Here is a 26,436-nt window from a genome sequence, read left to right as displayed (position 1 = left end):
GAAAGAAAGAAAGAAAGAAAGAAAGAAAGAAAGAAAGAAAGAAAGAAAGAAAGAAAGAGAAAGAAAGAAGAGAGGAAGGGATGGAGAAAGGGGAAAAGGGAAGAAAGAAGGAAGGAAGGAAGGAAAAAGGAATATCAGAACAGCCTCACCTCCAGTTCTCTCCAGAGGTCCCACATCTTCACCACCTTTATAAGCAGTTCTCCCAGCTCTGCCAGTATAGACTCAATATACAAATGGACAATGTCCGAGACCTATGTGACAATACAATTCTAGCTCACAACACCTGCAAGAACCCACCAACCTGAAACAAAGTCATAACTCAGTCAGTAACCTCCAGCTTCTCTAATTTCTCACCCTACTCAATCCCATTTCTATTTTAAGACCAGCCCAGGGAAGGCGAATGAGCCCCCACAGTGACCCCAGAAGTAGCCCTTCTTTTTGGGTGGCCCACCTCCAGCCTCCTCCCACCAACAGGCTGGACCAGGACATGCCTAGAGCCTACCCCTTTTCCATCTTTGTTATGAAGCTTTCCTAATCCCCTGCCTGGCTCTGAGTCTCTGTTATAGACTGGTTTGGTGCTTTACAAGATGAGAATAAAGAGCCTTTGTTTGCTATCTTTTGGGTGGTGTCCATTTGTTTCCCAAGATGCTAATTCTCTCCTAATGGCTACTACTTAGTCACTTGAGCCTCTCAACTCTGGGGGTTGAGGACCATAGGAAAACCGAGACAAAAAGAGGCAAAAGTCTGGGAAACTGAGGATGAGGCTAGGTGGGGGAAAGAAATCCCCTCCACCCATGAAACCCACACACAAGTACATGCTAGTGCAGAGACTTCTAAAAAAAATAGCATTTTTATCATCCAACGCTATCATGTGGTGGACTTTTTGCCATCCAACCTGTTAAAAAGCTTTCTTCCCTCCTTCCACTTTGCCCTGCTTTCTGACAGACTCACCATAGCATATGAAATGTACCTCATAATTGATTCTTAGCAGTCTCTGGCCAATTTAGCAATAGTAATTTGTATACTTCCTGACTCATTTTGCCTTCAGGGACCAAAAAAAATGTCTCTTTTCCAAGAAGTAAACAGGCTAGCCCCACCCACATCTTTGTATTGATTATAACGTCTAGATAAGCCCACATTGTAGGTAGTGGAAAAAATCTTCCTAGGAAAAGTACTACAACTTACTCACTGAGTCACTGTCCCAGTTCATTTGGGCTCCTATAACAAATACTGTAAAGTCAAGGCTTACAAATAACAAATATTGGGCTGGCGAGATAGCTCAGCAGTCTAAAGCCCTGCTTAGGCAAGCTTAGGCAGGCACAAGGAAGCATGGCTCGATCCCTGGCACCACATGCCCCCACCCCCGCAAAAAAAAAAAAAAAAAAAAATTATTGTTCACAGTTTTGAAGGCCTGGAAGAACTAGGTGGTGGTAGATTTGGTATCTGGTGAGGGCCTTTTCCTGACTTACAGATAGCAGCTTCTCCTTGTGTCCTCACATGAAAAGAAAAGGGGGTCTTCTTCAGGAGGGCAATAAGCCCTGTCATGAAAACTTTACCCTCCCCCGGGGGGGAGGGGAGAACATTCCAAAGGTTCTGCCTCCTAATACCATCACCTCTGGGATGAGGATTTCAACATGGGAATTTGGGGGAGACAAACATGCAGATTATAGCAGTCATCTTTTTTAAAATATAAAAGCTCAAGGCCTGATAGCTTGTTTTAATGGTGTTGGTGACACATTCACCTTCAAAGGTAAAGCATTCCAAAGACAAAAGTTATTTTGTTTGTCATTCACTGTGGACTATCTCAGCTGCAGAGATTCTGATTTATCAGTCCTGGAATTAATGAAATAGATACATATTCCTTAAGTGTTTCTTTGTGCAGACAGGTTAGAGAAGTCCTGAGCTAGAAAACTGGAGTGTTAGCCAGGCACACAGCACATGACTATAATCCCAGCGCTTCCTAAATCTATGAATATGGGGCTGGAGAGATGGCTCAGTGGTCTAAAGCACCTACTTGAAACAAGCTTGGCAAAGCACAGGGACCGCGGTTCGATCTCCCAGCACCACATGCCAGCCAGCCCAGCCCCCTGGTGGGCTGAGCTGGCCACACACACACACACACACACACAATAAATAAATGTAATAAAATAAAAATAAATAAATATTTAAAAATAAATAAATAAATAAATAAATAAATCTATGAATATTGGGGGCGGGGGGAGAAAGAAAGGAAAATATCATAGCGTTTACCAGACTAAGATGCATCCGAATCACATTTTATATATACATCACAGGGAGAGATGTTCAAAGCCAATTCTTGTTTGTTAGATTTGCAGTGGGGCCCAAGAGCCTGAATTTCTAACAAGTTGACCCATGGACTATATTCTGAGTAAGAAGGTCCCAGACTATTAGAAAAAAATAGAAATTTCTAGGTACCAATCTAATTAACTGGGTTAGTGCACAGTTGAATAAGCCCCTTGCAGTGTTTCTGACTCCCAGCTGGAGCCTAATAAACTATACCGACCAAAATCTAAATTAATCCTGAGTCTGTCTTTCTGTGACTTTAGGAGATTTCCTTCACTCTGTAGGTTCCATTTTCTTCATCAGTAAAACATTGAAGAACTTAGTTTATTTTCTCCTCTGTTCTGGAGTTTGAACCTAGGCCCTTCACACGGAATTATATCCCAGCCCTTTTTATTTTAAATTTTAAGTCACGGTCTCACTAAACCTCCAAGTTACCTTTTTTTTTTAGCTCCTTCAAGAGCTCACATTTAATTAAGAAACTCCTTCCTTTGCCCTCCAGGATAGCGCAAGGCCAAAGCCTTCGTCTAAAAACTACAGTCCCCACAATTCACTCCGCCAGCAGGTGAGATCACGTGACAGGGTCAGTTCGTGTTCTCCACAATCCTTTGCGGTAGCTCAAGATGGCCGCGCCCAGTGGCACCATGAGCGGTTCAGAGAGCAGTAGCAGTAGCGATGCGGAGGAGCTGGCGCGGTGCCGCGAGGCAGCTCTGCCGGCCTGGGGCTTGGAGCAGCCTCCGCGGAGAGCGGAAAAACCAAGAGCCGGTAGGGAGTTGTGTTCCGGGAGGCTGCCCAAAAGGAATGGGTTCTTCCCAGGAATTGAGGATGGACGGGAGGAGAGGGTTTCTAGGATTGGACTTCCTCCTGGAGAGCTCCAGCAGCTGCAAGGGAATGAGTCAAAGCGAGGGCAGATGCAGCAGAGTGGTTACGCCTGAGAAAGAACCAGAGGCACGTGGATGTCTCTTTATTCTATTTCCTTGGTTTCATCCATGCTGCCGCATGCGAGGAAGGCCAGTACCCCTCTGAAATAACTGCGACAGCTTCCACCCATTGTCGCTTCCCCGCCTCGTAACACATTGCCCCTCCCTCCCCGAGGTCGCCGATGAGCTGTGTGCAGTGTGTCTCTGACCTTAATTCCCTGCTGCCCTGGGAAGAAATCTGAAGCCCCTCAACAACAGGGGTGTCTAATCATGGTTGGTGTCCAGCGGTTCCTTGAATCTGGGATGGGAGAAGCGCTACGTCTTTACTTGCATTAACCCCCTACTGAAAGGTAGCATGTCTCCATCGTGTCGCATGTGAGCAGCAAGCCACAGTTGTTTCGACAGCGCCTGTTGCTTTATTCCAACAGAAGTTACCAGATATTTTCATCTTATTACAGTTTTGCAGCAGCTATATCAAAATATTTTATTCACAATAAAATATTAGGAACTCATTTACATTCATCTATACTTTATGATTGCATTAATTTTTAGATACATTTCTACATCTTGTTTAATAAAGATCTTCACTACTGGAAGAAGCACATATATTAAGATGATAAGTCTACTGTTATGTAACTGAATTTCAGTGTTATGGGGGTTTTGTAGCCCTACATACTGCATTTTATGCATATTTAAACCATTTTAAGAAGGAATCTAGGCTCCTCCAGTTGATGGAGGCCATGGCAAAGCACTTCTGGAAGGTAGGCTCCAGGTCATACTCCGCCCTCCTGTCTCAGCACCAGCCCTGCAGTTTTCTCTGCAGCTTCTATATGCAGATCCGCCTCTCTGTCTCCATCTCCACCACTCCCCAGCAGTAAGAACTTGGGCAGAGTGTTTACAATTCACTGAACCTAAGTGTCCTCATCTGTACAGTGAGAATAATGATACTACCTACCCCGTAAGATTGACAGATTATGCAGATGAACCATCCTCGGTGCTTGGTACGTGGTAAAGCCCAATAAATGGCAGCACGTATGTGGTTGGTCTCTGTGTGGCCTGCTTTCCCACTCCTTCCTAAGCCTTGCTCTTGGACACAGTGCCATGTGCTGAGACAGCACCTCTTTAGAAAGCTCAATCTTCTAGTGTGCATTCCTCACCCTGTCTGCATACCCATCATATTTTGTGTGGCTCCCCTTGTAGATAGTACTAGCCTTTCTTCCTGAAGTTTGTGCCTTTCCGTATCTTTTTTTCATTCTTTTTTTTTTCTCTTTTTTTTTTTTTTTCATTCTTTCATCCCTGCATCCCCAGCATCACGATACTTGAGCCACAAACATTTATGTCAGGGTTGTATGATGTGAACTTCATGAAGGCTGGCCTCTTCCCAATTCCTTCTCCATGGTGTTTTTTCAGGACCTAGCCCAGTGCTCAGGAGAATAATTCTTAAATGAATGACCTTGCCCAAGGGACATCTCTTAAATGAGTGAAAGGTCTGAGTCCCAGTCCAGTTCCTTCCCCTTTGACACACTGGATTCCTGTATAACAGAGCTAAGAGGGTGCAGTGTGACAAGTAATATTACTTCTGGGAACCTCAACTTCCTTAACTGTAAAATGCCTGATTTCTCAGACTGAAACAGGTTTTAATCAGCATCTGAAGATACAGATATCAGAGAAGCAGCATCCAGGGTACCAGCTTTAGGATTCATTGTTTTTGTGATGTCCATCATACGTCCCCTGCTGATCAGCGCAGGGGGAGCCGCTCGTAGGAAGTGCTGTTATTTATTGAGCACAGCTGTGTGCCTGGCAAGATACTGGACCTTTGGACATTCTTGGGTGATTCTGATAATACCACCACCACAATCTGAGACCCTGGGCCCTTCTTCTACACACTTTGTATTTGGTGTCTGGTTTAACCTTTCCGGCGATACTACAAAGAGGATCTTAGGGCTCCCGGTTCACAGGTGAAAACAGCTGATGCTCATGAAGGTGAAATAAGTTGGCCAGGGTCTTCCATAGTGTAAGTGGAAGAAACAGGAGGATATTCAGGTAATACAAGGCATGGTCTTAATTGTTCCTATATTCACTCCCTGCTATAGACAAGTGCATATTATGGACAGGATTCCCACCCTCTGGTCCTCCTCAAAGCCCACATCCTCCCATTGGCTTACATGGGAGCCCTTGGTGATCTGTCCCCCACAAGTTCTCCTGTGGCTTCTGCCACACCTGCCTCCATGCTGGATCTCAAACTCCAGACAGGTTCCTATCTCAGGGCCTTTGCAGATGTTTTCCCTCTGCCCGCAGGACTCTCCCAGGTTTCCACTTGCCTCCTCCCTCACCTACCAAGTTGCTGTTCAGCTGTTACCCTGTCTGCCGGGCCCTTCCTGCCTGACTCTCTCCTCAGCTATGTTTTCGTTACTTTCCATACACACCAGTATCCAATTTCATATTTTGTTTATGTGTTTGTCATCCACTTCCACCAACTAGAACATAAGTCCTATGAAGACAGGAAGGTGTGTCTAAGTTCAGCGACTAGGCTATGTGGCTGTTAACCAACATTCAGTATTTAGTATTTAATTCAATAAATGACCACCAGGTGAGACATCCCCAGCTTTGTGGCTTTAAAAATGTCATCAGCACAAGCAGCCATCTGCCTGTTCGAAAAAAAAAAACAGCACTTAGCACCCAACTGGGCACGTAGTAGGTGCTCACTTAGACTTCGACTTACCAGTTCGGTGTGGTGGTTAATGGGGGCGCTGAGCCAGCCATCCTGGGTCCTCATCCCAACCCTGTGGAATTAGCTCTTAGACACTGGCTGAAGTCTTTTACATCTCCTTGACTTTCTTCTATAAAATGTTATAGTGGTCACCTCTCTCCTGGGGATTTTGGAGGGAAGACTCCTACATTGCACATGTAAACTACCTAAAATAGTGCCTGGCACACAGTAGGTTTTGTCAATGTTAAAATTGTCATTGCCTTTATATAAGTACTTCCGTTTTCATTTTCCCTCAGGTGCTGCAGAGAAGCAAGTGCCAGCCTCCCAGCCAAGCCTCAGGTACTGCGCAGTTCAGACAGCAGTTGCATTTGCCCTTTGTGTCAGTTCAGCTTTCGCGTTGCTGGGACAAAGTACCTGATACTGCATCTTAAGGGAAGAAAGGTTTATTTGGTTCCCGTTTCATGTGGTTCTTGGCTCAGTGCAGAACAGCATGCATGACACAGGGTCATGGCAGCGGACAGCAGTTCTGCTTGTGGGAGCCAGGAAGCAGAGCGAGGAGGGAGGAGCTGGGGACAGTGCACCCTTCCAGGTCGCCTTCCCCCACCTGTGCACCTCCTCCCAGGCCACCCCCTAACAGCAGTGTAGCTATGAATTCACCATTGGATGAATCTGCTAATACCTGTAGCATCCACATGATCTAAACACATGGGAGACGTTTTAGATCTTCATCAAATATTGGTGCTGCATGGGTGCCTGACGCCGGGTTAGACCCGCGATGTGAGGCAGCGAGACAAGCATAGTCTCTCCCTCGGGGGGCAGCTTCTGAGCAGCCTGGGGGTGAGATCCTGTGTGTGTGTTGTAGGCATAAGGTGGATGAGCACGAGCAAGATGGCAACGAGCTGCAGACCACCCCCGAGTTCCGAGCCCACATAGCCAAGAAGCTGGGTGCGCTGCTGGACAGGTAAGATGCTGTAGGGCTCTTTCCTGCCCACCCTTGTGGACAGCAGCAGCAGGGGTGCATGCTGGGTGCAAGCTGATTGTCTGAGCAGCGGGTGGCTTCCATCACCTCTGTGCATCCATAAGCAACAGGACACAGAGGTCCTGCCGCTGCCCTTGCTCTCTGGGCAGGGCCGCAGGTGCTCCACCAGGGGATGTGTTTGCTTGGAGTCACAGGGAGTAAGGAGCAGAACGAGACCTCCAGCCCAAGCTGCGTCGGGCTCCTTTGCAACCGTCTCGCACCATGCTAACCTGAGAACACAAAAGGAGTGTGGAGAAGCAGGAGCTCATTCCTATGGCAAAAAGGCAAGGGAAGACGGAAGTCCTGAGTCCCAGTGTCTTCTCTGTGCCAGACACTATGCCCGTGTTTCCCAGACCCTTCTCTGAAGATCAAGTTGGCCCTGCTAGAGCCAGTGCCAGCAGTGCTACTGCTGTGGCCCATTGGGGCCACATAACCAGATACTACCTGCAGCCGGCTTGCGAGCCCCTGAATGTCTCTCATTCTGAAGACTGAGGAGTCCAGAAGACTCAGTGTCTTGTGAGGCCTTCTTCCTAGTCCACAGATGGCACCTTTGCACTGTGTCCTCACGTGCAGAAAGGGCCAGGGGTTGCCCCTGAGCACCATTACCAAGGCACAAATCCCATTCCTGAGGTCTTTGCCTACATGACCTAATCACCCCCAAATGCACCACCTCCTGGCACCATCACTTTACAAGTTAGGGGTTCAACATAAGAAGTTTAGGGGGATATAGCTCACAGGCACCAGCACCTGCCTGGCAAGCACAAATGTCCTGAGTTCTATTCCCTGTACCCCAAAAAAAGAATTTTAGGGAGATACAAACATTTAGACCTTAGTACTAACCCAAGATGTGATTCTAGAAACAAAGGAATCCAACAGCAGTGAAGTTTGAGAAACACTTCGGTCTAGCGCCCTTAGAGACTGAGATTCTTCATGGCATACTCGAGACCCAAAAACTCCTGCAGAATTGTGTGACTGTTTAGCTCAGACCCATTTGGCTGTAGTCCTTTTGCTTGACAGAACACTAGTTCACATACTGAAGAGCCCCAGCAGGTTTTGAAAGGGGAATTGAGGAGTTGACACCCTGGTCCCTCCTTTTGGAGCAAGTATCAGAAAGGACAAGTGAGCCTTCCGAAAGCATGGGCCACTGTTCTTGGGAGACAGATGTCAGGCCGGAGCTCTGCAGTCTGCCCCCACAACATCATGCCAGTCCCAGTTCAAGGATATGGTGAAGGGCCAGGTACATTTCAGCAAGGAGACACAGTTCTTCCTTGTGACTGCTTACTTTCAGGGTGACCAAGGCCCCAGTGGCTTTGAGGTCAGCCGCCCACAGCAGTTCACGTTTCTCACTGAAGGGACTTAAGTGATCCTCTAGTTGGTCCCTTATATTAGATCAGGTGTCTTGACTCTGGTGACACTTTATACCAGATGGTTCTTTGTCACAAGCGTTGCTCTGCACATCATGGGATGGTTAGCGGCGTCCCTGGTCGGTGTGTGCTCCAGCACCCCTTTCCCCAGGCGTGACAGCCAGAACCCTCTCCAGACACTACCAGGTATCCCCAAGGGTCAACCTCAAGCTGCTGTGTCAGCTCAGACTGCTGTCTGATGGCACCACCTCCACAACTCTGCCTGGTTCATGGCCTGCACAGGGCTTTGGCACCGGCTGGGAGCTGGGTAGAAGGAAGTGCGGAAAAGCATGTGGTGCCTGCTGGGTTTGTGGCATTCCACAGAATGTGCAGGCTTATCTCTCTGGGGGAGATTGTCACGTTACTTATCTTGATGACTTTCCTTGTCCTCATAGCTACCTGCTCCATGGCCACGCTCTGCCTTAGGTGCTTGTGATCCGTTTTCTCATTTAATCCCATAACAACCCTGGATGGTAGGGGCTGTTCTCATTCCTAGCCCACAGAGGAGAATAGAGACCAAGAAGTGAAGTCATTTGCCAGAGAGGACACAGCTAGTAAGTGCCCAAGCCAGCATTCAGATCCCAGGACCCAGTTTGAGATCAGTGGATTGTATCAAATTCCATTTCTTTGGTAAGATTATACAATAATTTTGAGTGGCACTGGGATCTCTGTGGTATTTCTCACAATAAATATCAATCTACAATTATCTCAAATTCTTTACATATGAAAGAAAAAGAAGACGACAGGCCCTGCCCTGTTTAGAAGCTGACAGCCTCTGAAACATGTCTCTATCCTGGTCAGATTTCCCCTACCCTACACTTACTAGTAGGAAGCCCAGAACAAAGTGTAGGTCTCCTAAGTGTTGAAGAAGGACATTCTGGCTATACTTCCAGCTCTCTCTCTCCCTCTGCTATTATCTTTTGTGTACTCTATGAATAAAACTTTCAGCACTTTCTGAAATAAAAGAGTGTTTAAACAGATGCTGCCCTGCAGTTTGAGTCTCACATCCCATCCATCACCTCCTTTCCCTTTAGCTGCATCACCATCTCAGAAGTAGTAAAGGAGCCGAGAAAAGCTAAGATTCAGGAAGTGGCCTCCCAGGACAATGGTAAGTAGCGAAACGGCTAATGTTTACGAAGCACCTACTGCATATCCAGGTGATGCCGTTTGGGTACCTAGCCTTCCTTGGCACAGCGCACACTGGGAGGCAGGAAGGGTGATGATGCCCCAGTGACAGACAAGGGGAGTGGGGCTTGGGGGCACAGTCACCAGCCTGTGGAGCTTTATCTGTCCTGGGCTGGACCACCTTGCGCTACACATACACACGTACACATCCAAATCTGGCCTCTTTGGAGGCTGCCCTAGGAAGGAGGCTCAGCTGCTGGCTTCCAGAAGCACTGGGGCACCAGCTGACATCTCAGGAACCCCACCTCCAGCTCCCTTAGGCATCAAGGTGGCCTGAACTCAGATTGGGCTGTGTTTGCCATCACACAACAGGGATGCCCAGGCCTGTGCCATTGGACCAGGAGTGCCTGTGGGCAGAGGTGGCAGCTTGCACCTGGGACAGGAGGGCTGACACTGGCGGTGCTGACTATGGCCCTGTGAATCCTAGGCTTCCGCCTCTTCTTCACATCCATCCCCAGAGGCCCTGAGGAGGAGGCTGCTCCCCGGCCCTGCCGAAAGCGACAGCCCTCCAGCTCCAGGTAAGAGCTCATGCCCACCCCACAGTGCTCCCCTTTGCGCCCCTCTATTCACGTGCTCACCCTGGTAGCCAAGCAGACTCCAGTCAGTCCTGGGCAGCAGAGAAGTAGCGCAGCCAGCAACAGGTATGGAGGGCCCTTGGGGAGTAGCTTTGGATCTTTACTACTTTCTAAGCACCTCTCTTGGGCCAGACTCCTTCCGTCATCATACTTGCTTCCTTGGACATCCCTGTGAGGCCTGGTAAGCTCCCTGTTTTATAGATGAACAGGAAGTCACTTCCTGAGGTTACAGAGTTGCTAAGCAGAGGAGCTTGTGTTGGAACCCAGGTCTGCCTCACTCCCAGGCCTGGACCTAAGGAGGGCAGTGAAAGGCAGTTCCAGAGCCCACCCGCACCTGCTAACGCAACTATTGTCCTCCCCCTGAAGCAGCGAGGACAGCACTGAGGAGTGGCAGCGGTGCCGGGAGGCTGCTGTGTCAGCCAGCGACATTCTCCAGGAGTCAGCTCTCCACAGCCCTGTCCAGGGGGAGAAGGAGGCCAAGAAGAAGAAAAAGAAGCTGAAAAAGAAAGCCAAGAAGGTGGCCAGCATTGACCCGGCCGAGACTACCACCCAATCCAGTGGAGCAGCAGTCCAGAAACAGGAGAAAGAGTTGGGTGCAGTCATCGGGGACCAGGTGTCACCTGGGCCCAAAAAGAAGAGAAGGAAGAAGAAAGCGAAGAGTGCAGCTGCTATGCCTGCACACTGACCCTGGGTGCCGCACCCCCTGGCTCCACGGATGGGGCTGCCAAGAAGGACAAGGCATTCCCGTGCCTATTTCTCCAAGTTCAAGCACTTGGTTGGCAAGCCAGACTCCATCCCTCTGTGCTCCTGCTGGGGCTGGATAGACCTGTAGCCCCGGAACAGTGCTGGCCTCAGCTATTCAAGACTAAAGGCCAAGGAGATGTGCCCCCACATCCCCAAGACTGTCCTTGGTGGACAAGTAAAGGAAGATCTTCCACTGCACATGGTGACGCACACCTCCGATTCCAGCACTCGGGAGGCTAAGGCAGGAGGCTCACCATGAGTTCAAGACAATCCTGACCTATACAATGAGTCCTTGTCTCAAAACATACAGGAAGGGGGGAGACCTTTCTCCCTCCCCAGCTGATTATGAAACACAGATTTTTAGGGAATGAGGGAAGGGGTCCCCAAGACACACATGTATACTTCTACCCCCAACACAGAGAATTGACAGAACATTCTCAGGCAAGGGAAGAGAAGGTCTTTTGCCCTCCTATTTTCCAGAATTCCCTTTTTCTGCCTGGTGATTTTATGGGTACAGCAATGTGTCTGAGCCAACTGGCCCATCAGAAATGAGTTGTCAGGGGGCCCAGAACCCTGGGGCTGCTTCCTGTCATTGCTGAATCTTAGAGACCTTATAGTAAACAGCATGTGTCTGGGACCCCCTGGCCAGCACTCCCAGCTACGCTCCTTCATCCCCCTCCGAGGTTCAGGAAGAGTGGCAGCCCTTGTAGAGCAGTTCCATGCAGCAGGGATCTCCTACAAGTGCAGGGGATGCCCAAGGAGACCGTGGAATCCCGACTTCCTCACCTTGCCCCAGCCTCAGAAGGGCAGAAAAACAGGTAAAGTCAGCTGTGGTGGATGCCTGTGACCCCAGCACACCGGGTAGCTGAGGCAGGAGGATCACAAGTTCAAGCTTAGCCTGGGCCACTTAGTAACTGGGCAAGACCCTGTTTCAAAATAAAAATATTTTAAAAGGCCGAGGATGTAGTTCAGTGCAAAGGCCCTGAGTTCAATCTCTAGTACTACCAAAAGGAAGATCCTGTGAGAGAGTATACCTGGAGCTGTGCCTGCTCAGACCCCATCCACCTTGTCCCTCTGCCTGCCTGCCCCACCCCCAGCTGGTGGCTCAAGGACAACAGAAAGTATGTGTTCTCATTGACTTTACTAAAGTTAAATAAATGTCCAGCCTCACCCATAACTGGCTACAAACTGCAGGGGCACAGCTCCCTGCGTCCCTCCTTGGGTGGGCCCAAGGAGGTGAGGTCATACCTTCCCTGGGTTCACAGGACTACTTTGTCCCACCCAGTGTCCCTGAAGACTTGGGGTGGCTTCCAGTTACCTGGGCTCCCAGAGGCTTCTGTCTGCCGATCTCCCTTCTCGCCCTGCTGACCTCAGCAGTGTCTCTGAGACACAGAAAGGGCCTAGAGGTCCCTAAGTCTACAGGAGCTTCTGCCTGGGGACTCGGACCTGGCACGAGTCATAGGGAACCCACAAGAGCAAGGACAGCTTCTTAGCCCTGAAGTGGTCTTACTAGTGGAGACACAATACCAGGCTGGCATCAGAAGGCGTGATGGGCAGGGGAACAAATGTTCATGAAAATGGCCCTACGGTCTGAGGAGGGATGGCTCAGAAAGAAGGAGGCTGGGAAAGCCCTGCTTGTCGGCCTCATTAGCTTAAGCGCCCTCACCAAGGGCATCGGCGCTCCCAGCCCTGGCACAGAGCAGCCACTGAGGAAGGGCAACAAAGGGCATGGGCTCTGTGGCTGGCAGGTGCTAGGCAGGGTGGAGTGGCCTGGTGGGTGCATCATGACAACATGACCACGTGGAGCCAGGGCCTCTTGGTCTGACCACCAGGGTTCATTCTTGTTTAGCCCCAGGGCTTCCCGCAAGTTCACACTGGTGCTACCAGAGTCCAGAGCTGCCTGCTCTGCTTCCAAGTAACAAATCTTTTATCCCAAGCAATGGAATAGTCCCTGCAGAGTCCTGCCAGAAACAAGCTCTGCTGCCCAGCTCTCCATGAACCCCTCTTGTGCAACTCACTGCCCTCAGGTTGGGACACCTCTGATCTGTCCCATTGTGATGTTGGCAGAACGAGGTGAGGACCAAGGCACAGGCTTCCAGGGAGGGCAGCAGAAGCTTGCGAGGCCTGTGTACCCAAGGCATCTATGGTGGCTGCTGTCCTCACTCCCCAAGCTGGCAGTGCAGGCTCCAGCACCTGGGAGGTAGTTGCCATAGTTACTGGGAGGAAGAAGCCATCTGAGTGGAGATGAAGGTCTCAATGACACTGTGGTTGGATGGCAGCAGGTGGCTGTGGCCGTTGGTGGAGTCAGAGCTCTGGTACAGCACCAGGCTGCTGGAGGACACTGCAAAGGCAAATGAGGCTGCTGGGGGCTGTCCAAGACCCCAACCTCACCCCAGTTACCTGACTGTAGGGGTGCTTAGGAAACGAGAAGCATGGCCTCCCCTCCTAAAGCCTACCATGCTACACATCCCCAAAGGCGAGCTCTGCACTCAGTTCCTGACAAGCGAGTGACTTCACAGTCTTGTAGTGAGGACACTGGAGAAGTCCTGGCCATGCGGTGTGATGTTAAGTTGTGTGTTAGCTAGAATGGATCACTCATCTAGGTGTTGCTGGGAAGGTACGTTGTAGACATACTTAACAGCTGACAGGCAACTGACTTAGCAGGTGACCCGCGATAATGTGGGTGGGTCTCATCAGTCAAAAGCCTTAAGAGCAGAAACTGAAGTTTCCCAGAGAGAATAAGTCTGCAGCCTTGAGACTCCTGTCCAAGGCTCCGCCTGCAGATGACAGCTGCCAGTCCCCACCACCGAGAGCAAGTTCTGTAAGTGATCTCCCTGCAGCGGCCTGTTGGCTTTGTGTCTGACTGATGGAAGAGGTTAAGAGAATGAGCAGGCTCTGTGGTCGGACCTGGGTTCAAGGCCTGCCACCCAGTAGCTGTGGGAGATGGGACACGCCCACCACCTCCATGAGTGTCCACTTTCTCATCTGTAAAATGGGGACAATAATGCAGAGGCCTCAGTAAAGCACACAGCTGGCTAAGGAGTGCCCTCAGTAACTGACCCCAGAGCGGTCAGGTGGACAGTGGGAGGCTGAGGGGCAGTAACTTGGCAGAAGTCAGAGTTAACAGCCTGACCCCAGGGGGCCCACTCTTGGCCTGGCCTTGTAGTTGCAAAGTGGGGGCCTCCAGGGTTGCTGGGGTAAAGATAGAAGTGGGTGGAATGGAATAATGGGCCCAATTTCGTTTCCCCAGAGAAGGTGTGTGTGTGTGTGTGCACGTGCGTGTGTATGTGTATATGTGTGAAAACTAGTTTTTAAATGTTGTCCACTAATGTAAAGACTCTTACACCTTGAGCAGGGCCAAACCAAGCACCTGTGAGTCACCTCCAGCCCTGTTTACTGCTTGTTGTTCCCCTCTGCTGCTTCTTTAGTTACCTAACCCCTAACCCCCTTCTCTGTCCAGCCCCAAGCTCTTCCTGTGAGTCCAGGCCCATCCTTCTGCAGCTACACATGCTTACTGCGCTTCCCTGGGCTGTGTTTAAGCTGGAAGTGCCTCCCTACTTCCCCTCGGTCTGCTGCGCCTACGCCTGGACAAGGTGACATCCCAGAGCGTGCTCACCAGTGGGGCTGCTGCTGAGCCGGTGGGCAGGCTGCAGGTGCTGGATGCTGGCAGGGTCCTGGCTAGGAATGTGGACGGCGGTGGCCGGAGATGCTGGCGCCTGAAGCCCCGGCTCACTGGAAGCCTCAGTATCTGAGGTGAAGACCTGGGAGACCAGAACAGCCCTCTGAGCTCCTGGGGCAAGAAGTGGAAGGCTCAGAGGACTAGGAGGCCAGGCAGGCCCGGGCCTTACCTGCTTGGTGGGTGTGAGGCTGGTGAGGGCGCTCAGGTTGGTGGTGTCCGTGATCAGCATGGTCTGCTGAAGCAGCCCTGTGTGTGTGTACTGGGCCATGTCAGGCTTGTGGCTGTAGAGGGCTGTTGGAGGGAGGGAGAGGAGGAGACTCCTATACTGTGTCTACAAAGTACCTTCCCAAGTACCTAAATGTCCCCGAAGGCCAAGACTGGTGCCCTGGGGACCCATGGCTGATGTGTCTAAATTGGGGTGCGGGGCTCCAGACAAAGAAATAGATCTCAGTACAGGCGCCTGCTCAGCTAGGATGGAGGACAGCCTAAGGGCAGGAACCAAGCTCAACTCCTGCTGTCACCTGGTCACAGCAGGCATGAGAGGGAAGTGCAGGCACAAGTGCAGTGCTGCTGACCTAGCACAAGCACACGGGCTACTGGACTAAGCACAGGCCTGCAGTACTACGTGCAGGAGCTACTGGACTAAGGCGGGTGCCTCAGAAGCAAGGGCAGGTCATTCCTGCCGGAATAACCAAGGAGAGGGACAACACCTCCCCAGTGCACAACCCAGTGTCTCACCTGTAGCTCCCCTGCCCCAAGAAGCGCACAGACCCCACACACGCTGTATTCTCACAGGAACTCAGCAAGAGGCACAGTGCACCTGTACGTGCCTAGAAGCCCCGCACTCTAGGAGGCTGGAGCACAGAGACCACATGTTGGAGGCCAGCCTGGGCAATGTAGCAACTTAAGTGAGACTCTGTCTCAAAAAAAAAAAAAAAAGGCTGAGGATGTAACTCAGTGCGAAAGCCCTGGATTCATACCCTAGTACCACACACATACACAAACACACATAACACCCACATGTACACGCGAATACACACATGCCCAACTGTGCACACGCAGGGACATATCTCCACAAGGGGCCTGCCCATTAGCTCAGCCTTTAAGAGATTGCTTAAACAAAGCAGCCAGGCTCAGGATGCTGTGGTTGTATCCCCAAGTCCTCAAACCTTGCCAGATCTGCCCTGAAGGCATCCTGAGCCAGCCAAAAAAAGAAAAGAAAAAAAAAAAAAAATCCTTATAGGTCCACAACTATTTCCCAATCCTAAACTCCAAAAAGGGCTGTTGGAGGGAGGGAGAGGAGGAGACTCCTGTACTGACTCCTAAACAGAGACCCCTAAACAGGCCTGAAGTGAAAAGATTTCTGTAAGGTTGGCCCCGGCGCTTGTTTGCTGGCAAACCCCACCGAGCAGAGCGTGAGATCCAGCGAGTCTGGTCCGCTCCTTGGAGCTCGCTCCCTACCGCAGCAGCAGTCGTGTTTGGAGACCAGGCTGCTGCACAGACCTGGTGTGGGTCGCATGTGACGCTTGGCATATCCACCAAGCTGAGGCTTCCAGAAAAGGACTGAGGCCGGTGCCCCCACACAGGGACGTGCACCCGTAACAGGGAGCGCCAGCCAGGGAGCCCCTGGACACACACACACAGGTGGGCGGCTGGCATGCGCATGCGCACAGAGCTATGCAACAGCGTGTGTCCTGGAAATGTGCTGTGACCCGCAGACACCCCCTCCTGCCCCCCATCACAGAAGTACTGGCGCCTGTACCAGACGCAGATGCACACTTACTGGGCCACCTCCTTCCCCTGTGTCACCTTCAGCCAGCCCCCGCCCCAGGGAAGGGGTGCTCACCATGGGGGCTCTGCAGCTGGGCCATGGTGGCCATGAAGGGACTCTGGGCTACGTGGCTCTGCACAGGTGGCATGAGAGGCTGCTGGTAAGAGGGGTGCAGCGGCTGGGAGAACTGGACTGGCTGCAGCGTGGTCAGGCTGCTGCCCATGCTGTTGATGACAGGCACACTCTGGGCCTGAGTGGAGGCCAGGCCTGGGGCAGGAAAGACGTGTGTTAGCCAGGTCTCCCCCACCCCACTGTCCCTCTGGCCTCTGAGGGCGCCATCCCTCCTTCCCAGAGCCCAGGGTTTGGAAGAGGGGTTGGTGCAAAGGGGCTTCACTGGGATCAGCCTCCAAATTAAGTGCCCCTGGCAAGTCACTCTGTGTGAGCCCTGAGTTCCTTATGTGTGAGGGTAGGAGAGGAAGGTAGTGGTTAGATCAGAGCTTGTCCATCTGGGTTCCCTGGAACATGGGGTTCCACAGCAGCACAAAGGTCCTGGATTTAGCTCTCCTCTCCTATTTCTAATACTGATTGATACATATTTGCATAGTAGTCCCTGCAAATTAAGCCTTGATGGGCTTAAAAAAAGAAGGACAAAACCTTCATCCCGCTTACCCTGTTCTATTATTCCCCTTGGGTTTCTGATGTTCTCTGGGTCTGTGCAAGTTCTGTATTGTGCTCCCTGCCTGCTTTCCCACTCGGCTCTGAAATGTTGGCCTCTTTGGTTCCCTCGTGTAGCACTGTTGCAGGGCGCTGCCTGGCCCGGAGTAGGCACCCAGAAAATGCTGTTGCATGAGTGAGTCCCATGGGTTCTTCCCAGCTCCCATCTTCTGCAGGAGCCCCGATGCCCATCCCCAGGTGCCCACCCACCCCCACCAGCTTACCAATGACCAGGGTGGAGGCACCTGTGTTGGTGAACGTGGAGCCCAGAGAGGCAGGCTCACCGGGCCCAATGGCCATGACGCCAGGCAGCGAGGCCATGATGAGGTTCTGGGGCTGCTGGTTGAGGCCTGGGGATGTCTGCTCCAAGCTGTGAAGGGCTGTCAGGGTGCTGACAGGGGGCAGAGGGCCCCCAGTAGCTGAGACCTGCAAGGGAAAGCCAAACTGAATCAAGGTGGTTCCCCACACTGCCTTCCTGGGGATGCCCAGCCAAAGGAAAATGGGGTTGGCAGGGTTTCCACCACAGATGGGGACACTCACCAGCTTGGCTTCAGTGCTCAACAGGCTGTGGCTGGGCTCCAGGCCTGTGGGAGACACTTGGTGCAAGGGTGTAGACACTGTCACTAAGGGGCCACCACTGCTCGAGGGCACCTCAGCCGCCTCACTGGCCGCAGGCTGTCCATAGCGCACGCCTGCAGTGGGGAGCAGCGTCCAGCCTCAGCACCCACTTCCTGAGCGCACTGCCACAGACCTTGACACTCCAGACTGCACTGGTTTGCTCAGGCCTGCAGCCCCATCTTTTTTTATGCAACCCCCGAACTGTCTAAACAGCACCTCAGGCCCTGCCCTGCACCAGCTGCTTCCAGCTCCCTGAGTGCAAAGACTGCATCACACCAGCTCCAACCCGCGCTTCCCAGCACAACCCAACATGCAGTAGGTGCTCCATGCAAGATGACGCAGTGAAGCTGAATTGCTACTCATGGAATGAAGCCAAAGTCCCCAGTTTAAAAAAAAAAAAAAACTGAGTTGAATGGAGTGAACTGGAATTGGTTAAATTAGACCAGATCTGGGTGACTTGAGCTGGAAATAAATTGAGTTTCAGTTTGGTTGAGCAGAGCTGAATCAACTCAAATAGAATCAGAGTACATTGGATTGAGCATCAGAGTTGGCCCCCTGCAGCCATGGCTTCTATATCCTTGGATGCAGCCAACTGTAGATTGAAATATTTGGGGAGAAAATATGCCCCACATGTTTTTTTTTTCTTGTTATTCCCTAAACAACCAGATATAATTATTAGCTTTTACATGGGAGGATGAGTGTGAGTTCAATGCAAATATTACTCCCCAAAATATATAAGGAACTTGAATATCTTTGGATTTGAGTATCATCAGGGAGGCCTGGAAAAAATACCCTACAGATACGAAAAAGTAGCTATACAAAATTAACTGAATCTCACTGACTGGTGCTTAAATTAAGTGGAACTGTTTGCATTAAACTGTGCTAACTGTAAGGGAGCTAAATTGGATCATAATCCATTGAACACAGTGGAAATTGAGTGGCGTTGAACTGGATTGAGTTGAGTTGAAGTACAGTGGCTTGAACTGACAGATCTGAAATGAGTGTGTTACATTTAGTCACCCAGATCAAGCGGGGCCGAGCTGATGAGATGTGAGGGAGAAGGTGTGCCACGGCCGCGGGCAGTGCACAGGTGGAGTGTCGGGCTGGTATGCAGGGAGCTGGGTGCAGAGGGTGGGGCCAGAGGAACAATGCCACCTGGGTGAGGAGGAGTTGGGTGGGAATGGGGTGGTGCAGATGGGTTCGGGGCTACTTGGGAGGAGAGAGGAGGGAGTGGGGTGGGGGGAACGGCTGGACAGCGTGCTGAACAGACTGTGATGGGGTGAGGGTAGAGGGATGGGGTGGATGGGAGCAGATGGGTAGAGCTGTGGACCAGCAGATGGGGACAGTGGTTAGAGCAAAGGACCGTGGAATTAGTGTCATGGGGTGCAGGGTGCTGAGGAAAGGGCATGGTGAATGGAGTAGATGGGACCAAACCAAACGCTCCTACTGCAGGGCCAGCCTCCCCTACTCCATTTCCATTTCCATCTCCCTCCTGGGTTTGTCCCCTCTATTGGCGGTCCCACCTTCCTCTGCCACTGCCACCACCACCATCACTGCCACCGCCACTGCCACCACACAGTACTCACCATGGACCTTACTGGGGGAGAGAGCTGGTGGCGGCAGGCCAGGGGAGCTGTGGGCTGGCAGCGCAGGCCCTGGGCCTGGCCCTGGTGGGGGTCCGCTGTACGTGTCCATGGCTAGCTTGTGCCGAAAAGCTTCTTCCTTGCGCCGGTTGGCAAACCAGTTGTAGACGCGCACCTCGGTGACGAGGTTGGAGCCCAGTCCCTGCGCCTGTGATGGTGACACCCCTCTCTGGATGCATTCTGCCCTGCAGAGGTGACCACCCATGAGCCTCCAGGCCAGGCTCAGAAGAGTGCTCCCTGCGGGGTGGGGGAGGGTCCTAAGAAGGTGAGCTCTACTCTCTGGGGCTGGCAGATCTAGGGCTCAACACCACTGTGCTGTGTGACCCTGGGCAAGTGACTTAGCCTGTCTGACTTTAGTCATAATGTGAGCAAGATAGCCATGGGGTTGTGGAGGGGATAAGGTGACATGAGCAGCCCCCAAAACAGTTGCTTAGGTATGTGGGGGATGCTGGGGTGGAGTTAAGCTCAAGATACTGAGCAGACAGACACTGAGTCCGCTGAATTTTCTGGGCCAGACTAAACGGACTCAGCAGGGACTCTCAAGGACCGGGGAGCCTCCCTTGGGGCCCAAGTCGCCCCAAACCATCCCACCATCTGCCAGCCAGCTACCGATTGCACTCCTCCACCAAGGTCTCTCGCTCCTCCTTGCTAGGGTTCTTCTGCCTCTCATAGGCCTGGAACAGGATCTGCTGGGAGGCTGGACCCCACTTGAAACGGTTCCTCCGCCCCTTCTTGGTAGGCAGCTCATCACCAGTGGGCTCTTCAATCAGCCCGCCCTGCCCTGCGTGGGTGAACTCTGTAGGCACAGAGAACCATAAGTGGGGTGCTGACCAATCCACCTTCCCATACCAGCTTACCCAACCAGGCCCCTGATTCTCTCTCATTCCCAGGGTGCTGAACCAGCCTACAACTATAATTTAAAAATCATCTAATCTGGGAATGACAAACATACAGCACACACACCACTACTTCCTTAACCTGTGCCCAAGTCAGACATGACTAATCAACTCCTGCATGCTTTTCTACTGAGCCAAGATATATATGATCTCCCCAGCCTTCTCAACACAAGGCTCCAGTGTTACATCATTTACTCAGATTTGGCACATTTACTATGACTTTTATAGGTGAAGAAGGTGAGGCCTAGGGAGGTTGCATGGTTTTCTAGGATCACACTGTAGAGCAGAAACTTGGAGCTTTGTCTCCTGGGTAGATTCAGGGCTATCATCAACTCTCCAGACTTGGAAATCAGGCTTGAGATGCAAGTGTTGGCCAGAAAGAGATCCACCCAGCCCTCGTCAGCTGGCTGCACCTTACTGCCAGTTAGTCCATCAGATTGTCCCTGATCAGACCGCAAAAAGAATGAGAAAGCTGAGTGCTCAGGGACTTTAATGAGCACTGGGGAGAAGGGACCTCGCTGTCTGCGTCTCAGGGTCCAGTACGCCACAGAAAGGCAGGGAGTTGGCCTAGGTGCCTGCTGCTAGAAGCCCACATGGCCCAGATTCAGAATCCTCTGCAGCTGCGCTTGCATACCTGCTCACGCCTGCTCCCACGGGCCCAGATGCCCATCTTGAAGGAGTGGAGGGAACGGGGTTGAACCCAGGATGTTCATACTGAGCCACATCCCCAGATCTTTTTTTATTTTAATGTGACAGGTCCTACTGTGACAGTCACTCAGGCTGTGCTCCAACTTGCAGTCCTCCAGCCTCTCTCTCCCAGTGCTGGGAATACAAGCATGCACCACCACACACGGCTTTCATGTTGCCTTCTAGCTGTACACACAGTGTGGCTCCAGGCTGGCAGGGGCCATACCAGAACCTGGGGTACAAGACTTGACCCCAACACCTAAAACATTTCAGCTTAAAATTTACCCCACTAGGGCCATCAAATGTGAGGAAAACCTAAAACATTGTCCCAACCAAAGAGCACTAGGAGACAGCACTAAATAGAATGGATCCACACTGGCTGGGATCCTGAGATGCAAAAAGAACATTAGAGAAAATGTGCAGAACCTGAAGGAAGGCTGGGCTTACTTAATGATGTTTCAATACTGGTTTATTATCTATAACAAATATAGCAAGATAATGTCAATAAAGGGGAAAGTGTATATGAAAATTCTCAGTACTAGCTTCCTAATATTTCTGTACATCTACATGTGTTTTAAAATCAAGTTTGAGTTTTTCTAATCCTAGCATTTGAGAGGCTGAGGCAGGAGGATCACCAGGAATTCAAGGCCACCCTAGGCTCCATGGCCAGCCTGAACCACTTAGTGAAACCCTGTCTAAAACAAAACAAGTTTGAGGGTTTTTTGGTTTTTGTGGTTTAGGTTTTTGTTTGTTTTTTTTTAAGAACCAGGGATTGAACTCAGGCCCTTGTGCTTGCCAAGGAAGCGCTTATTCTACTGAGCCATCTCCCCTGCCCAAAAGTTTGAGTTTTTTAATTACCAAACATACAAAGCAGAAAACCTTATGCTATTGTGGATTTGATGGGGAATGGGAGGGAGAGATCTGACAGACCACATATAATGATAGCACCTTGTGCTCTGTGTATGCCAATCAGTTTTATCAAGACACCCCTCCACAGCAGATGCCATGTTGTCTGTACTGCATGCATGTGGCAAAGAGTCACAAGGCTGGAAACTTCCTGCAGCTCACATAATTGGTAAGTGGCAAAGCCAGGACTTGAACCTGAGCTTACATTTAGACACTCTGTCACTTGCCTCTCATATAATTAAGGCACGTGGTCTTGGCATGCTGGCACACACCTGTAATCCCAGGTCCTCTGGAGGCTAAGACAGGAGGATCACAAGTTTGAGTCCAGCCTGAGCAACGCGGCAAGAGTCTATCTCAAAAACACAAAGAGCTGTGTGCCTATAAACCTAGGACTCTAGGAGGCTGAGGCAGGCAGGAGGGTCATAACTTTGAGCCTACCCTGGGTAATACCCTATCTAAAACTTCTTTCCAAAAGATCAGGGGAAGTAGTTTAGTGGCAGACCACTTACCTAGCCTGCATGAGACCCTGAGTTCAGTCTCCAAAACCACAGAAAATGATGATGGTGATGATGATTCGAACATGTTAATCACTTCTGCTGCTGCTGCTTTGATAAAGCCCTGTTCTGTCAAACGTTCATTCATTCTTCACTCATTCATTCATTCATTCATTCATTCAGTCAGTCAGTCAGTCAGTCAGTTCATTCATTCATTCATTCACTCATTCATTCATTCACTCATTCATTCATTCATTCACATGCCTTTAACTTCACAGTATTATTTCCTTCTGCTGCCAGAAACACCACCCTGAGTCTCCTCAGGAATAGCCCTTCCTCCTCAGACCACCTAGATGAGGTGAGGGCCATCACTCCAGCTAACAGGAATGCCACATGCCCCTGACCCCCGGGACTGCCTTCTCGATATTCTTTCAATAAGTAAGGCTGGGTGACCAATTACACAGTAGGGGGAAAAATGAATCCTGGGCACTGGGTGTCTTCATCAATAAGCTGAGAGAAGAATAAAGACTAAAAAAAAATGTAAAGGAAAAAATACTGATTTTCTGTCTCAAATCCTACAATAAAAAAAAAAGAAAAGAAAAGAAAAAATTCCAGGAAGGAGCCAGATGTGGTACACGCCTATAATCCTAGCATTCAGGAGGCTGAGGTAGGAGGATTGCTATGAGTTTGCAACTAGCCTGGGCTACAAAGTGAGCTCAAGGCGAGCCTAAACTAACAAGACACTGTTTAAAAAAAAAAAAAAAAATCCAGCTAGACTGTGGCTGTAAAGTGGAAAGTAAAATAAAACTAAGTATAGAATAAGTTCACAACCTTTGATGAGACAAAGATTTCAGGTTACAAAAAAAATTTCTGGATACAGAAAGCACTAACTATAAATGTAAAACTTAATAACTTCTGCTCATCAAAACACATGAGTGGGAGGGACCTGGAGAGAGAATCCAGCAGTCTAAGTGCCTATCTAGCAAGTTCAAGGACCTGAATTCCATCCCCAGGACCACAGGCTGTGCTATTTCAGGCGTGGCAGCGCACCCCTGTGACCCCAGCAACCGTATGACAAGACACCCACCATACTTAAGGGAATGACTCAAACCTGGTATGATTGCCCTTGTAATCCCAGCACTCTGGGAGGCTGAGGCAAGAGAATTACAAGTTGGAGCCCAGCCTGGGTCTATTAACTTAGACTCTGTCTCAAAATAAAAAACAAAAAAGGCTGAGAATGTGGCTCAGTGCAAAGGCCCCGGGTTCAATCCTCAGTACTGCAGAAACAAAATAAAAATAAAAGAAATGGAAGTGAAACCCACCATGCAATACCAACACACATCCATCCTGGTTAAAATGAAAAAGACTGATGTTTCTAGGTGTTGGTACAACTCCAGGAGCATCTGGAAGCTTCCAATCCTGCTGATTGGAACTGATAACTGTTTGATAGTGTCTACAAAACCAAACTACTGTCTGCTCTTTGACTTAGCAATCCCATAGCAAAAGAAGCATATACACACCTTTAGCAAAAACCATGTACCGAAATGTTCATAGCAGCCCTGTTCACAATAGCAACAAATCAGAAGCAATCCAAATGTCCATCGAAGAAGAAAAACTAATAGATTGTATCCATACAATGGAATATTCACACACAGCAATGAGAATGGCCAATCTATAATGACAAGGAGCCACATGAATGAATCCACAAACATAATATGGAGTGAAAGAAGCCACTGTATTATATAATTCAATTTGTATAAACTTCAAAGACAGCCATAATTAGCCTATGATGACAGAAGTTAGGATTATTGATTATTCCTCCTGAGGAGAGATGGGGCTGCGGAGAGCTGATTATCTGTTTCTTATCAGATTGGTAGTTATATTGGGTGTGCTCGGTTCATGAAACTCATTGACCTGTACAATTAATGTTTGTGCACTTTTTCTGTTAGACTTCATTTAAAAGTTTACATTATTAAGGGCCGGGCAGATAACTCAGCAGACTAAAGTGCCTTCTTAGGCAGAGTGCTGTGGCCGAGGTTCAATCTCAGGCCTGCCGTGCTGGCCTCACCCCTGGGGCACACTGAGGTGATTGAGTCTGGGCATGGTGGTGCAAGCCTGTAATCCCAGCTCTCGGGAGGCTGTAAACAGGCGGATCACTATGAGTCCAATCTAGTAGTGAGAACCTGAACACCCTGTAGACCCTTCCCTAAAATACAAAACAAAGAAAAAACTAAAAGTGAACCCTCCAAGTGGGGTGTAGTGGCTCACTCCTCTAATCCCACCACTCAGGAGGCTGAGGAAGGAAGGTTGCCATGAGTTTGAGGTCAGCCTGGGGTACAGAATGAGTTCAGGGCCAGCCTAAACTATATACCCAAGAGTCTGTCTTCAAACAAAGCAAACTTCAATAACTGGAGTAAGGGGCAATAAACATGGAGTAAGAATGAAGAAATGCCTATCATGCCGGGCATGGTGGTGCACGCCTCTAATCCCAACACTCTGGAAGCTGAGGCAGGAAGATCACCATGAGCTCAAGGCCAGCCCCTGCTACTTAATGAGTTCAAGGCCAGCCTTGACTGTCTAGTGAGACCCTCCTCAAAAAAACAAAAAAAGGAAAGAAATGAAAAGAAAAAAAAAAAAATCTTCAAAAAAGAAAGATCTATTATATGCAATATAAATATCACAAGTAATTTTATTTATATATTAGTTACATGTTTCATGTTATTTTAACATGACTGATACTATTCATGGGTATACAAATTGGTTCTACTTTTGGGGGATTTGTTTAGTGCTGGGGATTGAACATAGGGCCTTTTACATGCAAGGCAAGTGCTCTGTCACTCAGCTACACCCCAACCCCCTTTTTTTCTTCTGAAACAAGGTCTCGCTAAGTTCCCCAGGCTATCCTTCAACTTGCAATCCTCCTGCCTCTGCCTCCAAAGTGACCGAGATCACAGATATGCTCCACCATCGGCACCTCTGTCAAGGAGTGTAGCGTGGCAGCTCCGTAACCCAGCATCTCACTTCTAGGGATTTCTCCTACAGACAGGCTCATATGTGAGCATGTGCTCATATAAACAAGGATGTTCTTCACAACCACAGTTAAAGAAATCATGGTACCTGCAAATGACAGCCAGTAGCCCCTAAAGTAAAAAAAAGCCAACCAATCTGTCAATACTGGTATGACAAGATGTATAAGATTTATTCCTGAAAAAATAAAGCAAAGCACCTATATTCCCATAAGCTGAAAGAAACACATTTATAGGTGGTGTGTGTATAAACCCTCCAGAAGGATGTCTCCTGCGGATGTCCTGGCTGCTTTAGGGGCAGGAAACCTATTTGGTTTTGCCTTGTTTTTGTTTGTTGGGAGGTTCCTTTGTTCTGTTGTTGCTTTTTGGTGGGGAGAGGGTTTCATTTTTTGGTGGTAGGGCCTGAGCCCAGGATCTTCACCCTGAGCTGCATCCATGGCTCTTTTTTTGGGAACTGGGGATTGAACTCAGGCCCTTGCACTTGCCAGGGAAGCGCTTATTCCACTGAGCCATCTCCCTGGCCCCAAAGCACCACGGCTCTTTTTATTTGAGACAGGATTTCACTATATTGCTAAATTGCCCAGATTAGGCTTAAACTAGCCATCCTCCTGCCTCAGCCTCCCAGGGTGCTGGGATTGCATGCATGTACCACCATGCCTGGCTCTTCTTTTCTCTCTCTGTCTCTCTGTCTCGCTCTCTGTCTGTCTCTGTCTGTCTCTCTCTCTGTCTGTCTCTCTGTCTGTGTCTCTGTCTCTCTCTCTCTCTCTCTCTCTCTCTCTCTCTCTCTCTCTCTCTGGTACTGGGTGGCTCTTCTTCTTTTTAAAGAAAGTATTTATTTGCTTTTTCCACAAACTGGAACCTTAGCCAGTAGGTGGTACCTGCTCAGAATCCTGGCTACTGGGAAGAGAGGCCCTGAGGTGAGAGGATTGGCTTGAGCAAATCAATAAGACCCTCCCCCTGGGGCTGGAGAGATGGCTCAGTGGTCTAAAGCACCTACTTGGAACAAGCTTGGCTAAGGCATCAGGGGCCGCGGTTCAATCCCCCAGCGCCACATGCCAGCCAGCCCCGCCCCCTGGTGGGCTGGGCTGGCCACACACACACACCTCTCTCTCTCTCTCTCTCTCTCTCTCTCTCTCTCTCTCTCTC

General features: G+C 50.0%; 2 protein-coding genes across 8 annotated transcripts in view; one reads left to right on the top strand and one right to left on the bottom strand.

Moving 5' to 3' along the window:
- Positions 1 to 2,918: 2,918 nt before the first annotated feature.
- CUNH12orf43 (chromosome unknown C12orf43 homolog) lies at positions 2,919 to 11,430 on the top strand. 3 transcript variants are annotated; one of them, XM_023720901.1, is made up of 6 exons: positions 2,919 to 3,066; positions 6,228 to 6,270; positions 6,794 to 6,892; positions 9,387 to 9,460; positions 9,965 to 10,055; positions 10,482 to 11,430. In XM_023720901.1, the coding sequence occupies exons 1-6, from the start codon at positions 2,925 to 2,927 to the stop codon at positions 10,795 to 10,797; spliced, it is 765 nt and encodes a 254-aa protein (XP_023576669.1). In that variant the 5' UTR covers positions 2,919 to 2,924; the 3' UTR covers positions 10,798 to 11,430. The 3 variants fall into 3 exon arrangements, with proteins under 3 accessions (XP_023576669.1, XP_012371249.1, XP_023576670.1); XM_012515795.2 differs by having other exon boundaries at positions 10,479 to 11,430; XM_023720902.1 differs by having other exon boundaries at positions 6,228 to 6,310; positions 6,774 to 6,892.
- Positions 11,431 to 11,790: 360 nt separating this feature from the next.
- The window catches only part of Hnf1a (HNF1 homeobox A), a 26,077-nt gene continuing 11,431 nt past the window's right edge, over positions 11,791 to 26,436 (bottom strand). For 3 of the 5 annotated variants that reach the window (XM_004636267.2, XM_023720899.1, XM_023720900.1), the window contains exons 3-10: positions 19,891 to 20,077; positions 19,225 to 19,466; positions 17,561 to 17,712; positions 17,245 to 17,446; positions 16,382 to 16,573; positions 14,705 to 14,826; positions 14,473 to 14,617; positions 11,791 to 13,197 (exon numbers count right to left, since the gene is read on the bottom strand). In XM_004636267.2, coding sequence (XP_004636324.1) covers positions 13,070 to 13,197; positions 14,473 to 14,617; positions 14,705 to 14,826; positions 16,382 to 16,573; positions 17,245 to 17,446; positions 17,561 to 17,712; positions 19,225 to 19,466; positions 19,891 to 20,077 — 1,370 coding nt within the window. In that variant the 3' untranslated portion in view covers positions 11,791 to 13,069. Of the gene's footprint in view, positions 13,198 to 14,472; positions 14,827 to 16,381; positions 16,574 to 17,244; positions 17,447 to 17,560; positions 17,713 to 19,224; positions 19,467 to 19,890; positions 20,078 to 26,436 lie in introns of all 5 variants that reach the window. The other 2 variants (XM_023720898.1, XM_004636265.2) reach the window with 2 other exon arrangements.

Source organism: Octodon degus, unplaced genomic scaffold, assembly GCF_000260255.1.
Source record: "Octodon degus isolate 3935 unplaced genomic scaffold, OctDeg1.0 scaffold00079, whole genome shotgun sequence".
NCBI lineage: Eukaryota > Metazoa > Chordata > Mammalia > Rodentia > Octodontidae > Octodon > Octodon degus.
The sequence above is the reverse complement of the archived record's forward strand: the minus strand, read 5'-3'. Positions and strand labels throughout refer to the sequence as shown.